Raw genomic sequence first — 13,610 nt, 5'->3', positions numbered from 1 at the left:
TTTACCAAGTTGCCAGAAATATTGATCCATATACTGTAAATGTTGATGTTGCTTTTAACTGCTGGATTTGAAATAAGGTGATAGTTGCCAACTAGTGACCATAAATGACCAATAAAGCCCTGGAAGAGTCCACTGACTGATATCAGGTGTGTCATTTAGCATGGGTTAGTTTGGATTGGACACGTGATAAAGCAATTTATTGATGATGCCAAAAAACGTCCCCATCCTTAGTGTTTTAAGGTGGTATTATTGCTGGTGCTGCTGTTCGAAAGACAACCAGACTGCTTTCTGTTTTCACTTCATATCCATGGCTAATTACCCAATCGGTAGAAATAATGCCAACTGAATGTGGGTCCAGAACACTCTCAAGTCCCAGAACTCTTATTGAGTAAATCTCTGTCCGAGGTTTACTCTATTTTAGCCTTCTTTGCCTCCACCTTAAACACAGCTCTATTTCTTTTGGGGTTTCTACAGTGACTCCAGTTGTTCCAAAGTCCTCCATTTCTGCTTACAACAGATAGCTAGCTGTAGCATCCAGTGAAAACCCAAGTGCTAGCCTCTTCCTGTTTTGGCTGCACAATGGTTGACGCAATTCCTTTGTGCCATATATTTTAAGCATTCATTTTCTAGGGAGATCGTACCTGGTAGACAGAATTGCATTGTTAAAAAAAGGCTTTTAGTATAAACCAATGGTGTCATTATTTTTCAGTCATAACATTCTGCAATCAACATCTACTTCATTATAAGTTAAAGTGGACCTATCATGCTATATTTGAATAATATATTGTAGGGCCATACCTATATAAGGCATATTTATACGTTTTCTTTTTCAAAATACCAAACAGATCATGCATTTTAGCCATGCCTCATTTCGCTCTATTTTGCTCTCCTCCACCCTGCTGCTCTGCAGCTGACCACGCCCCCCTGCAAAGGAGGGGGCCGAGTTACGAGCGTCGTGTTACCATGCCACGGTAACCTCTCATTCCACTGATAGGTCAGCTCCTCCGTCCTGACGTCAGAGACATTTTCAAATCTGGATCAGTTTTTATCAGATCCGTTGCAGCCCCGTTTTTAGAGATTTGGGTATGGAGGAAAAGAGAGAGGGTTGTGTTTTCTGACACTTGGTGAGTTCCCTGACACACCGGGGACACATTCATGTATAAAAGACGTACAAAAGTGCATTTTGCATGATAGGTCCCCTTTAAAGCAACAAAGCAATGTTGGTGTGCAGGGAATCCTGACAAGGGCCTATCTTTTTTTGTACTGGGTATTTCAATGTCTTTTATAAACCTTTTTGCACTCAGAGGTGTAGGCACCAAGGATCCTGTAGTGCTCTTGTGAGATATATGAAACCGACTCAATGATTGCGCTGAAGGCATAATCAGCGCAACACAATGGGAGGCTGTGGCTCAGTGGGTAGTGCGCTGAACTTTGAATCAGGGGGTAGCAAGTTCGAGTCCCACTGCAGTCAGCATGTCGTTGTGTCCCTGGGCAAGACACTTCACCCCAAATTGCTCCTGTGGGGATTGCCCACAGTCAGAGATGGGTGTAACGCGTTACAAAGTAAGTCATCGCATCGTTCAGAGATATACTGCGCAAAATACATATAGCAGGAGACAGAGGACAGCCATGGTCAGATAGGAAAACATTCAGGAGCTATCTGGATCAGTCTTATGCGACAATGGAAACTGAACTAAAGAGAACATTTGAAACGTTAGCAGTCTGCGTGATCTGCCTGTAGGGAGGGGCGGGCCGGCCCTGCGAGTAAAGTAACGAGTAAAGTAACGAGTAAAGTAACGAGTAAAGTAACGAGTTACTTTATGTAGAGAGTAACAAAGTATCATAAGACTACACTGCAGACCAGGTGCAGTAGCCTTTACTTTGATGCTGATTTAGTTGGATTCATTTGTCATCTCTTTCCAATCTTCCAACTCTGTTCACTGATTAAACTGAGCGCACCCATATAGTTTTCACAGATTGCATTAAAACTTCTCTATCAAGTTGTCAGTTCTTCCATAACCTCATTAACAAGTTGTGCAGACCTCAAATTACATTTCAAATGGCCATGAAAATATAGTGCCTCATCACTGTGACAGCAAATAACCAGGCTTACATTTTTTTCAGAAATAAAGTAGAAGTAAAACCATTCATTTGCATTTATTTGGACCGCATGGGGCTGGAACCATTAAACTAAATGTTATAGGCTTTTTTGTTAATGGGCTTCCCGCAGAGCAGAACCTGCTACCTTCAGAGGCGGGGCGCACAACAGCTGTCACGCTGCCTACAAATCCAATTTCAACAGAGTGTTATGGAGATAAAAGTAATCTTAACAAGATATGCAGCCTACCTGAGGGAAGTCAAGCTTTGCACACACATTTCAATTCATGAAATCAATGCTGGCAGCACAATGGAGCTGCATGCATTCATCCTGTTTTACTACGGAGAAAATATCACACCACATCTGCTAACACAAGTAAGATGATTCTGATATACTGACATTCTATATACAGATTTACATTGTTCTCTGTTTAAACCCAATCAAAGACAATTTATAATCCATAAGGAACTGATTATATTTTTTTAAATACCTGATCTGCTCTTCAGCCCTTAAGCAATCCAATGATTGCCAACCAGGGCTACTTGTATCCGGAGGATGTTCCTGCAATTGCATTTGTATGAAGAAAGATTGAAGTAGCTCAATCAATTTGATCCTATAGAACGAAAGATGAACTTGTTATTGAAAATAATTTAATTTATCGAGTCCACTAAAACACTTGAACAATGCTTTTTGTGACTAAGAGTTCTCGAGAACTAGTAGGAACAGTACAGAGATAGATAACAAAAATGGATAAATAATTGAAATAGTTAATAGTAATAAAAAATGTGATTTAATAGTTAGCCTAAAGAATGGATAAATAGTTAAATTACGTAAATAAGGTGGATAAAATAATGTGCGAAAGGAATGGATGCAACTTGTCCAACTCCAAGTGGTAGTACTATGAGCACAACAACTCAACATACCTAAATGTTGACAGTTCAATTGAATAAAGAGGAATACTGTACCATCCGATAATATTTCAACTCCTACCTATTTGGAACATTAAAGTCTTTATGGCGATGATGAATGGGTATACATATAAGGTAATCTGACAGGTCTGATGCAGGACGTCTGACATATAGAAAAGGATGGTGACCACTGATTTAAACCATGATAACTGAATGACAAGACTGTTTTAATGAATATGAACCATCTATAGTTGGTTGGTTTTGCAATTAACATATCAATTAGTGCAACAGACCCACTATTAGGGGACTGCATGAGGATATGGAAATTAAATAATGATATGTTCTTGTATAAGTCTGGATATTTAAGACCCCTAACAATATGAGAAAAACTTTACCCAGAAATTAAATGTCAAAACACTTAAGTGCAATAAAGTCAAAGTTTGAGACACTTACAGAGTTGGCATTCCTCGTATTAAAGAATAATAGCATGCCATAGAGAGTTACATCATGATATTGAAGCTCTTTTTCTTTAGTGTTCATACTAGCTGACATGCTGGTTTTTATTTTTGGTATTTTTTTGTTGCTTTTTTCTCCGTTTTTGTGCTTTCTGCTGATCTTTCTCCCTGCAACCTTATTGATTCAGTCTAGCGTTCCTAACACCTCTCCGGACCTATCTTCCCTTGTGCGCCTTGATCTCGCACCCTCGTATCAGCCGAGCTACAAAGACAGAATCAAACCAACAGGAGCACAATGGAACTTATCAATCCCCACTGTACAGCAAAGAGAATGAACATCAGGCCATTGTGTGCGTATCTTTACCATTCATCCGAGTGATCCTCAGATATGGATTAAACCAAATACATGATCGGCATTCACAAAGGCAGCTCTTAGAGAAAATGGACTTGGTTTAATCCCTGTCTGCAAGACTGGCCCAAGGCAAGGTAAGAACGGATGGTTGCTCCTGTTTGGGTCATGATGGATGAATTGTCATTAGCTCACATGAACAACACATATGTACAAATTGGGGACAAGACATTGAACCCCAAATTGCTCCCAATGGGCGCCTTGAGCATTGATGTATGACTGTGTGAATGGGTGAAGGAGAGGCAAATTGTCAAGTGGCTCGTCCGATTAGGTGGAAAGGCATTTCATAAAGTGAAGTCCATTTAATCTTCTTTTGCAGGAACACATATCGAGCAAAGTCATCTCCACCAATATGCCACAAAAACAGCTCTATCACAGTGACAGAAAGACAGAACAATGAATGCATGTATTTCCAGTAGTCTCATATTCAGTAATGAGACAAAGCAAAACAGGAAATCCCTTGATATACTTGAATTACATGCGAAGGTCAACGGTACTAAGGTGAAAGATGGTTTATAAACATGGATACTGTGGGGAATAATATTAAAGCAAGATGCATCTGTCTTGTGTAATGCGGGTGCGATCCATTTCTTACACTGAACAATAAATCAAAACACAACATAGGTATCTAATGTTTGACTCCCGTAAACAGCTTGCATCAACTATGATACCAGCTCAACTCAGTATACAAATAAAAAGTTGTACATTCCATTTATCTATTTCATGTTTGCACTTAGTAGCTACAAGTAGCGAGAACAGCTGTCGCTCGTTTTTTTTTATAGTTTTTTATAATGTTTAAAACATATGTTCACATACAACCATTGATTACGCTTGGTTGCAAGATGATTTCATTTTTGCAAATGTTGTTGTTCTTAATTCTCTCAGCAGGATCAACTTAAATGAGTCTTAAAGTCAAAGAACATGAGTAAAGCTAGAAGAGAACAATTTAAAGAGGACGTATGCTCATTTTCAGGTTCATATTAGTATGTTGTGTCTCTACTGTGACATGTCTCCATGCTTTAATGTTCAACAAGCTCTTTATTGTTCTCATACTGCCTGTGCTGTAGCACCTCTTTTCACCCTCTGTCTGAAACCAGAGCCCAGTCTGCTCTGATTGGTTAGCTGGCTGACTGTGTTGTGATTGGTCAACCGCTTAGACATGTGTCAGAAATGGGCGCTAGCCAATTGAAGCGCGAGTGTTACATAGTGATGTCACAAGATTACGGAAGTAAACAAAGGAGTCCAATGAAGGCGTTTTAGGCATGGAACTTTGGGATTCAAGCCTTTGCAGACCATTTACTGTACATGCACACACACCTGTATAACACACTACAGGAAAGGGAAAACTCCAAAAAGATTAAAAGGACCTCTTCAACAACTTAACAATGTAACTTCAAAACGGTTTGATATTGGTGAATGATGTGGATTTTGTTTGATTTCATTGCCTTTGTGGTGTTTTTTGGCTAGTAGACAGAAAAATAGGGTGTTTCATATCATCAATGGAAAGAGAGTCTTGTGTTCAGTGTGTTCTGAATATGAAAACAATCAATTAAATTATTGTTAATGATTGCAAAGCATTTGGATTTAAAGATTCCAAGCTCTACAATTGCGAACATATAACTCAAATATATTTCAAAGTTGTCTTCTTTGTACGGCTTTATACATTTCAAACGTAAAACTTTTATTTTTCCAATGATGAGTGGGCAGTCCTCCACCCCCTCTACAGCAAAAAGTATTTCCAAAGTAAAACAACAGCCAGCAGATCTTTTTGCAGATGTGTATGTCTGGATTACTTGATGCCAAAAGCTCTGAACTTATTTTAGAAGTCATATCAACAAGAGTTTAACACGGAGCACTACAATCCAAAGTTGGACTGAGAATGATGTCTGTAGTACATATGAGAATTCAAGATTCAAAATTCATGATAACTTTGGAAGTGTTTAAGAAGAGCTCAGAAGATAGCAAAAGCAAATCAAATCAAATCAAATCAGGTTTTATTTATATAGCACATTTAAAAGCGATTTTTGGTCGAGCCAAAGTGCTGTACATGTAATAAAAACACATTACTACAATGACAATAAACGACAATAAATTACAACAGATATATCTAAAAAACAAAATAAAAATAAAAAACACACGGAAAAGTCAGGAGTCGTACTCCGCTCTAACTAGAAAGCCAGAGAGAAGGAGTGTGTTTTTAGTTTAGATTTAAAAACCCCTAGGGTCTGGGCCGACCTCACATGGAGGGGCAGAGTGTTCCAGAGCCTAGGGCCAGCTGCTGCGAAGGCTCGGTGCCCTCGGGTTTTAAGCCTGGTCTTGGGCACTACCAGCAGCAGCTGGTCAGCAGACCTTAAAGCTCTGGCTGGGGTGTAGCGCTGGAGGAGTTCAGCTATATAGGCCGGAGCCAGCCCATTTAGTGCTTTAAACACTCACAGCAAGGACGCTCAATGGTAGTTGAATTGCTTACCTGATTGGAGTATCGCATGCTGACGTTGCGCTGGTCTTGGCGGGGAACGTAGCGGTGGATTGGATCAATATCTTTAGGGCTGATCAGCTCATCCACTGGAATTTGAGAATACACCCCCCAGTACACACACACACACACGTCAAACTTCGTCCTTGGATTCATGTCAGTGAGGAATTAAGATATATTTACTCTCATTAGATAATACAAATCCAATTGATTGATTTTTGACAATTTCGATTTTTTAGCATAATAAATCTCATGAAATTTGACCTCATAGGCATTCCACTTTTGTATTATTGATGAGGCTAAAGACTGATATTGAATGAACAGAATGAATGTGTGGGTGAAAAGCATCCACACAGAGGCATACCCAGCAGCATGGCGATGTTGTACAGGGCTTGACCACACAGGAAGATCGTCCCATCACGACCGGAGTTGCTAGGGAAACGCTTCTGGCTCCCATGCATGCTCTGTTCCGCCTCCACAAAGTCAGCCGGAACGTAGTAGTATTTTGGGATCACAGCATGACCTGGAAGAGAGAGTGATGGGGGCGGTGAGCACTGTGTGTGTGTGTGTGTGTGTGTGTGTGTGTGTGTGTGTGTGTGTGTGTGTGTGTGTGTGTGTGTGTGTGTGTGTGTGTGTGTGTGTGTGTGTGTGTGTGTGTGTGTGTGTGTGTGTGTGTGTGTGTGTGTGTGTGTGTGTGTGTGTGTGTGTGTGTGTGTGTGTGTGTGTGTGTGTGTGTGTGTGTGTGTGTGTGTGTGTGTGTGTGTGTGTGTGTGTGTGTGTAGTTTCCAGTGGTCAAAAGTAACTAAGTACATTTACTCAAGTACTTTCCTTAAGTACTGTACATTTGTTAATACAATATTTAAATCGACAAATTAATCATGATGTATTATTATGGATAAAGATCCTTGACAGTATAATATTTCATTAACGTTAGCTCCGCCTTTACCAGCTGCAAAATTAAAATAATGTTAACATAATGGATAACTAATTATAATTCTGTGATAAAGTATGTATCATTTAGAAATTGCCATTATGCATAAAAAGTTACTTTGGTAGTTGGTACATTCAATATATTTGATGCTCGTACTTTTACGTAAGTCCGATTTTGAATGACATACTTTTACTTTAATAAATGACTATTTCTACACTGTTTTTACTACTTTTACTTATGTAAAATGTCTTATTATTTCTTCCATCTCTGGTTATTTCTAATCCTTTTTTTTACATAAAGGGAACATCCTTATGTTGTAATAGTTGAACTGTTATATTGATACAGCTGATCTTAGAAAAATACAAATATTATCTCTCAAATGTTTAATAAAACTCAAGTGTGCTATTAAAAGCAAAGCGGGTATTTCATTTTTACCTACCTTATATTTAAAAAATAAAAAATACACAAGGAAAGGAACAGTAGATATTCTATCTACCATGGCAGGGATGTAATGGGCCCAAGCTGCTGAACAACTGCAGTGGAACTAGTGTGGTGGAAGTACTGTAGTTCCTGATTGCTAAGAGGCCGAAATGTGTGCCAATTCAGTATAGATTTAGAGTTACATGTATTCAAGTCAGTAGGAGCAGCATGGTAGTTTGAGATCCCAGGTTGTATAGGAAGAAGCTTTCGCCTACAGTACATTGGAGAGACACAGGTTAACATTCTGGATAACACAACTGAAGGCTGGTGAGGTGTTACTTCTAGGGTTTGGTATATTAGCACTATCTTTTTCTACCTTTTGTCAAGAAAATAATGCTTTAAATTGTTACTATTGCAGAATACACGCTAAATGCCTTGTAATTCAGCTAGTTTACAAAGAACTAAAAAATAAAAATGCTAACCTCAGTAAAACATTATTTAAGGGGACCAAGTTCTCAAAGTCCTTAACTATTTATCTGGCACCTACAAAATACAAATTGGCTGATGGGAATATTTAACCCTTACCCTAACTTGTAGCAATCATGGCAAAACAGACTGTCGGTGCCCTGTTCACGCTGCTAGCATAGCAAAACAATACAAGAACTATGCTAGCTTCAGAAAAACAATTCTTCAGTGAATCCAGTGTCACAGACTCTTAAGCCATTTAATTGGTGCTTACCACAAAATACAAAGCGGCTGATGGAAATGTCTAAACCAAAACCTAAAACTTGGAAGAGCGTAGAATATACACTGCGTCATTACGCTGCTAGCATTGCAATGAATTAAAAAACTGTGCTAGCCTCAGGGAAAAGAGAATCTTTAGTGTATCCATAGCCACAGAGTCTTAAGCCATATATTAACACTTTACACAAAATGTTAGAATTTTGGGAATGGAAATGTCATTTGTTTTGCAGGCATTTGTTCATAGACTAAAGTATTGGAGCCATTAAAAGTCAGGGTTGATGGTGGCCTTAGAAGAAAAGTGTAGTCATACCAAAGTCGGCTAGACATTTTAACTCACTACAAAGAGAAATACTGTACTCATCTATGCATGAGTCTATGTATCAGCAAAACAATAAGAGACCGTGACATCTGGGAGGTCGGACACACCTGCAGCAGAACACACAATAGCTGCTTCTGAGCATTCTGCATTCTGCATTCTGATACATCTGTGGGTTAAGACTTTTCATGGGCATAAATGGTGAAAACGAAAAAAACATTTTAAATGTATTAAACTCCAACCAATTAACTACAAGAGTTGTGTTAATCCATACATGACTGGTACAAAGACATTGTGGGGATGTCTGGAGCTCTGTCTCACATCATTATCCTTTCTACACTCCAATTATCCCCGTTCTATTATGAACAGACCAATAGGAACGCACAGCTCTTGACATCCCTATCATTTGACTGCCTTTGTGCACTGTCCATGTACTGGTTACTATGTGCATGTGTCTGTATTCATGTGATTGCTTACCTTCAAAAGACTGGAAGATGATGGGTGCAAGGAGTTCCTGGTACTCTTTGACTTGAGCTTGATTTCCTCGGAACACCCCTGCAACATGAATACACATTAGCAACAAGTACACACTTATTAATGATACTAATTCTAGAGTTGGATTGAACTTTGTGTGACACATGACGACAACAGTTGCCTATTTCCTCTATGAACTAGCACTTTATATTAATTAAAACTATTGGTGTTATATCAGTATTGATTTTTTGAAGCTTTGAAGAGGTAATTCAACCTAATTTAAAATAATTATTACATATGTCTGCCTTTCCTCCTATTTAATGGAAACATATGCCATTGGCTTGCGGTGCTTAGAGCACCAATAGAGTTAATTGAAGAAAGCTCAACAATAATGTCTGGTTCCCAGAAATCTTGACCAGAATATACCTCGTTGTGAGCACTTTCATTAAGGAACTTTTTTCTTTCTAAACCATTTAATTGGCTTAACACAAAATACAAAGTTGCTGATGGGAAGGTATAACCCTAACCCTAACGTTTGGCCCTCAGCACAGAATAGACTGCCTTGGGGGCACTTAAATGAAGGAACTGTTTGCATTCTACCAAACTACACCTGCAAGCGTATCACCAGGCAGGATAGGTCTTACATCTTCACACTTGTTGTTTGGTGTTACTCAGTGGAATAAATAGTTCCTTCACCAAAAGGAACTACAAACAACAGGAAAACAATTGCATTATTGATATAAATGGTCCCTTTAAAAGCCCTATTCTGTCCTTAAAGTTAAACCTATAATATCAGACTAGACAGCCTCTTTATTCTGACCTTTTAGATCAAGAGAATACCCAACCAGCTTTTTAGTTAATTGCATTGGTCATGTCATTTCAAAAGATATGATAATGTTTAAATGTCAGACACATTCAGGGCCATATCATTTCTGATTGCTTTTAGCATTTTTAACCTTTAACCTTCTTGTTATGACATCACTGTACTTTAAGTTTTAAGTTTAAGATTAGATATAGAGTTTTGCTTTTTCAAGCGCCGTTTGTCTTGTTTTTGGATCAGTTTGAAACTCATTTTGTGATTTATGAGTTGTTAAAAGGTGGTTCCATTAGGTTGAACAGTTTCATTTGTTTGAGATGGGACAACCGGCCTTAAATCAGATTGTTTGTTTGTCCTACAAAGGTTAGTGGAGTAGAAACCGACATGATGGTGATTTAATAATGCTTGGCGGAAACTAAACTCCTTACCTCAACTGACTGTTCCCCCACACACATTTCAAACATCACATATCTCTTAAAGTGTTTCTTAGTCCTCTAAAACCTTTCAAACACCAAAATGCAATCTCCTATCAAATGCTTCCAGACCGTCTTCTATCTTCTCAATGACCCACTGGAGGCATCGAGACGGCAGCTTTGGGTAGAACAAGGCTTACCGTCAATCATCATGTGGATGAAAAATATGGGAAACTCGCACTCGATCCCATCAAAGAGCTGTAGAGAGACAGAGAGAAGGGGAATTATTGCTTTTCCATTTCAGAAAGAGGAGAGAGGCACAGGGACTTTAAAGTAACGGATGGCTGAACTTTATGACACTGAATATGGAAGAGAATGGCACGGGGAAAGATGTAAAGAAGACATGACATTGTGAAGGAAAATGTACAGAATACAAAGGGAACAACACAATCCTTATTTGAAAGGTCATTTTTCTGCAATGCAAACATGTGCGGCTTGTTTTGAGGACATTTGAAGGTCTGAGACGTGGAAAGTTTTATACATTGACAAATACATGAAGTATACTGAGAGAAAAATTGGATCATTGTAGTATTTGATGTCCATATGACGTCAGGCTTACATACTTGGTTAGATATAAAAGGCTGGAAGATACAATCATGTGCCTTGGAGATTAAATGGTTGAAATTGGAATAGATGCACTGAACTTTGAGACAACCACTGTCAACCAGTGACGAACCGTCAGGGCCTTCAAGGTATTCAGAGAATACCCTGGAACAAGATAAAAAGATAAAACAAACAAAAAATTGATTTAATTATATAAATAAAATGTAATAAAATGTAATAAAATTTAATAAAATTTAATAAAATGCAACCAATCAGATATTTTTCTGGGTCTCTGGGTAGAATATCCTTCAACCAAGGTATTATATCCTTGATAGAATGCCCTGGCCGTTGCACTGAATGAGAGCGTACGTTTGGATTGACAGTTTGATCAACCAATCATATATTGATTTGTAGCCAATGGGCGTATTCTTTCAGAGTTTCCCTCGGTTCCAGGGTCCTCTAGAAGGCCCGGTAGTTCACTGGCTCGAGACAGAGGATCTCTAGATGAATGCGACAAAGCAATTCATGCCGTTTTATTTTTTCTTAACTTTGAAATGGCAAGTGCAACAGGTGAAGATGATGTTGTTGCGGAATTGTTATGAGTACCCTTTTCAAGACGACAATTCAGTGAAAAGACGGACATTATAACGGCTCTTTTTTGAGCATTACGAATTAAGTATATTTCAGTAAAGTGCTGGTGACGTCACTTTAGCAAATAGAGGGAAAAGACGTTTTTTTTGTCCATGTCTTTCAGATCTAAACAAAGACCAAAACATCAATTTGTTTGAGCAGATCGGCAAAGCTAGACTGTGTCACAAAAGTAGGCATACCGTGCAAGATGTCATTTTCATAGAAACATTTAAAGGTCCCATGACATGCTTTTCGGGTTATTAACCGCCCCCTTGTGTGTTATGTAGCTTTTTATGCATGTAAACAGTCTGCAAAGTCCATGGTCCGCCGACCCCACGCAGCAACCAGGAAACCACACCAGTAACCCAGCTCACACTGTCCGCTCCTCGCAGCAGCGAGCCCCGCAACCAGGGCTCTCGACTAACTTTTTTCACCATCCTCCCGGAACCGTCCCGAAATACAATCTAAGCCGTCCCGAAATTAATGTGGACCGTCCCGAATTTAAAATATTTGTTTTTCTACATTATCATTAGTTAAAATCATTCAAAGTGACCTTTAACATAAATAAAACATCATACAAATCATTAGATGATAATTCATCAACCTTTTTATTTGAGTCAATTAGTCAAACACATAAACAAAGGCCAAATATATTTAAAAAAAACACACAAGCGAGAAAGTTGCTCTAATATTGAATCCAATCAAGTCCCATCCGATTAACAACAAAATCCAACACTCTGTCCTGAAGACAGAACCCAGAGTATCCACTAACCAGGATGACAGTCTGTAACACAGTCAGGAGACCTTTACAAACTGCCCCGCCCCCTCGCACACAGGAGAGAGCTCTCTCGTCTGGATTGGAAAGATCGAAAATAAGATCGAAAATACATCATAGACGCATTTTGTAGTCTTATTGCATATTAGAAACGGAGTTGGCGAAACTAAAACTGCAATATAATGTTCATGTAGCAATAATACATATGACATATATGTTTTAAATGTCTCTACCACTGTCTTTAATAATTCCGGCCCGGGGCCCGTTTAATACCGGGGCTCGGTACCCATCCCTACATGGGGAGAGGCGCAGCATATTGCTAAGGACTACATGCGATGGAGAGTTCTCATGTCAGCTGCAATGACATGTCTGGAAACCCCCTCTCGGGTGCCCCATGAATAGCGCGCCGTCAAAAGCTGCTTCATAAGTTAAGTTTCGTTTCTCCGCACCGCTCCGGGGTAAAAAAATGGTAGTTACATCACAGCTGTACGGCTGGCTGACAGCTGTAGCTATACGTACTGTGTGTGTGTGTATTTCGCGGGTTGCTAAATGCTTTGTGTGTGTTTATGTTGACAAGGAGGTTTAATAACTGTGTGCTACACAAAACGTGCAGTCAGTTTCATTTTCATCGCCGTTCGTAGTAGAGTTAGCAGGGTATTTTTATTTTAACTCTCGTCCCAAATTCGTCCCAAAATTAATTTGTATCCTCCCCGACCCGATTTTTTTCGGCCCCGGGACGACGGGAGGTCCTTAAGCTCGAGCCCTGCCCGCAACGTCCCGCCAACACGGCACCCAGACCCCACGCAGCATTCTCATCTGTTTGTCATTACTGGTGTAATTTTCTGGTTGCTAACGCCATTGTAACACATAATCACTGATGTTCCGCTGTAACGGTGGTAGACTCATCAGAACAGAGTGGGCGAGCTGACCAATCAGAGCACAGTGGGCTCACAGGGAGAGGGGAGGGCAGGAGCTCCAACAAGCCGTTTAGGACAGAGAGTGAATACACATACTTTACAGAGATGCTGTATGAGAAACCAATGTGAGTTTGGGAAATTGCACAATATAAATATATTCTAGTAGACCTCAACAATGGAATTATGATCAGTAGAAATGGCCATGACATGGGACCTTTAAAGAAGCG

At 39.4% G+C, this 13,610-nt stretch overlaps 1 protein-coding gene across 4 annotated transcripts in view; it reads right to left on the bottom strand.

Moving 5' to 3' along the window:
* The window catches only part of phkb (phosphorylase kinase, beta), a 155,487-nt gene that overhangs the window by 68,813 nt on the left and 73,064 nt on the right, over positions 1-13,610 (bottom strand). For all 4 annotated transcript variants that reach the window (XM_034132728.1, XM_034132730.1, XM_034132727.1 and 1 more), the window contains 4 exons: positions 10,659-10,716; positions 9,232-9,309; positions 6,708-6,866; positions 6,338-6,432 (listed from right to left, as the gene is read on the bottom strand). In XM_034132728.1, the coding sequence (XP_033988619.1) occupies positions 6,338-6,432; positions 6,708-6,866; positions 9,232-9,309; positions 10,659-10,716 (390 nt within the window). The remainder of the gene's footprint in view (positions 1-6,337; positions 6,433-6,707; positions 6,867-9,231; positions 9,310-10,658; positions 10,717-13,610) is intronic.

This window comes from Trematomus bernacchii, unplaced genomic scaffold, assembly GCF_902827165.1.
Source record: "Trematomus bernacchii unplaced genomic scaffold, fTreBer1.1, whole genome shotgun sequence".
NCBI lineage: Eukaryota > Metazoa > Chordata > Actinopteri > Perciformes > Nototheniidae > Trematomus > Trematomus bernacchii.
Note: the sequence above shows the minus strand (reverse complement) of the source record. Positions and strands in the feature narration are given on the sequence as shown.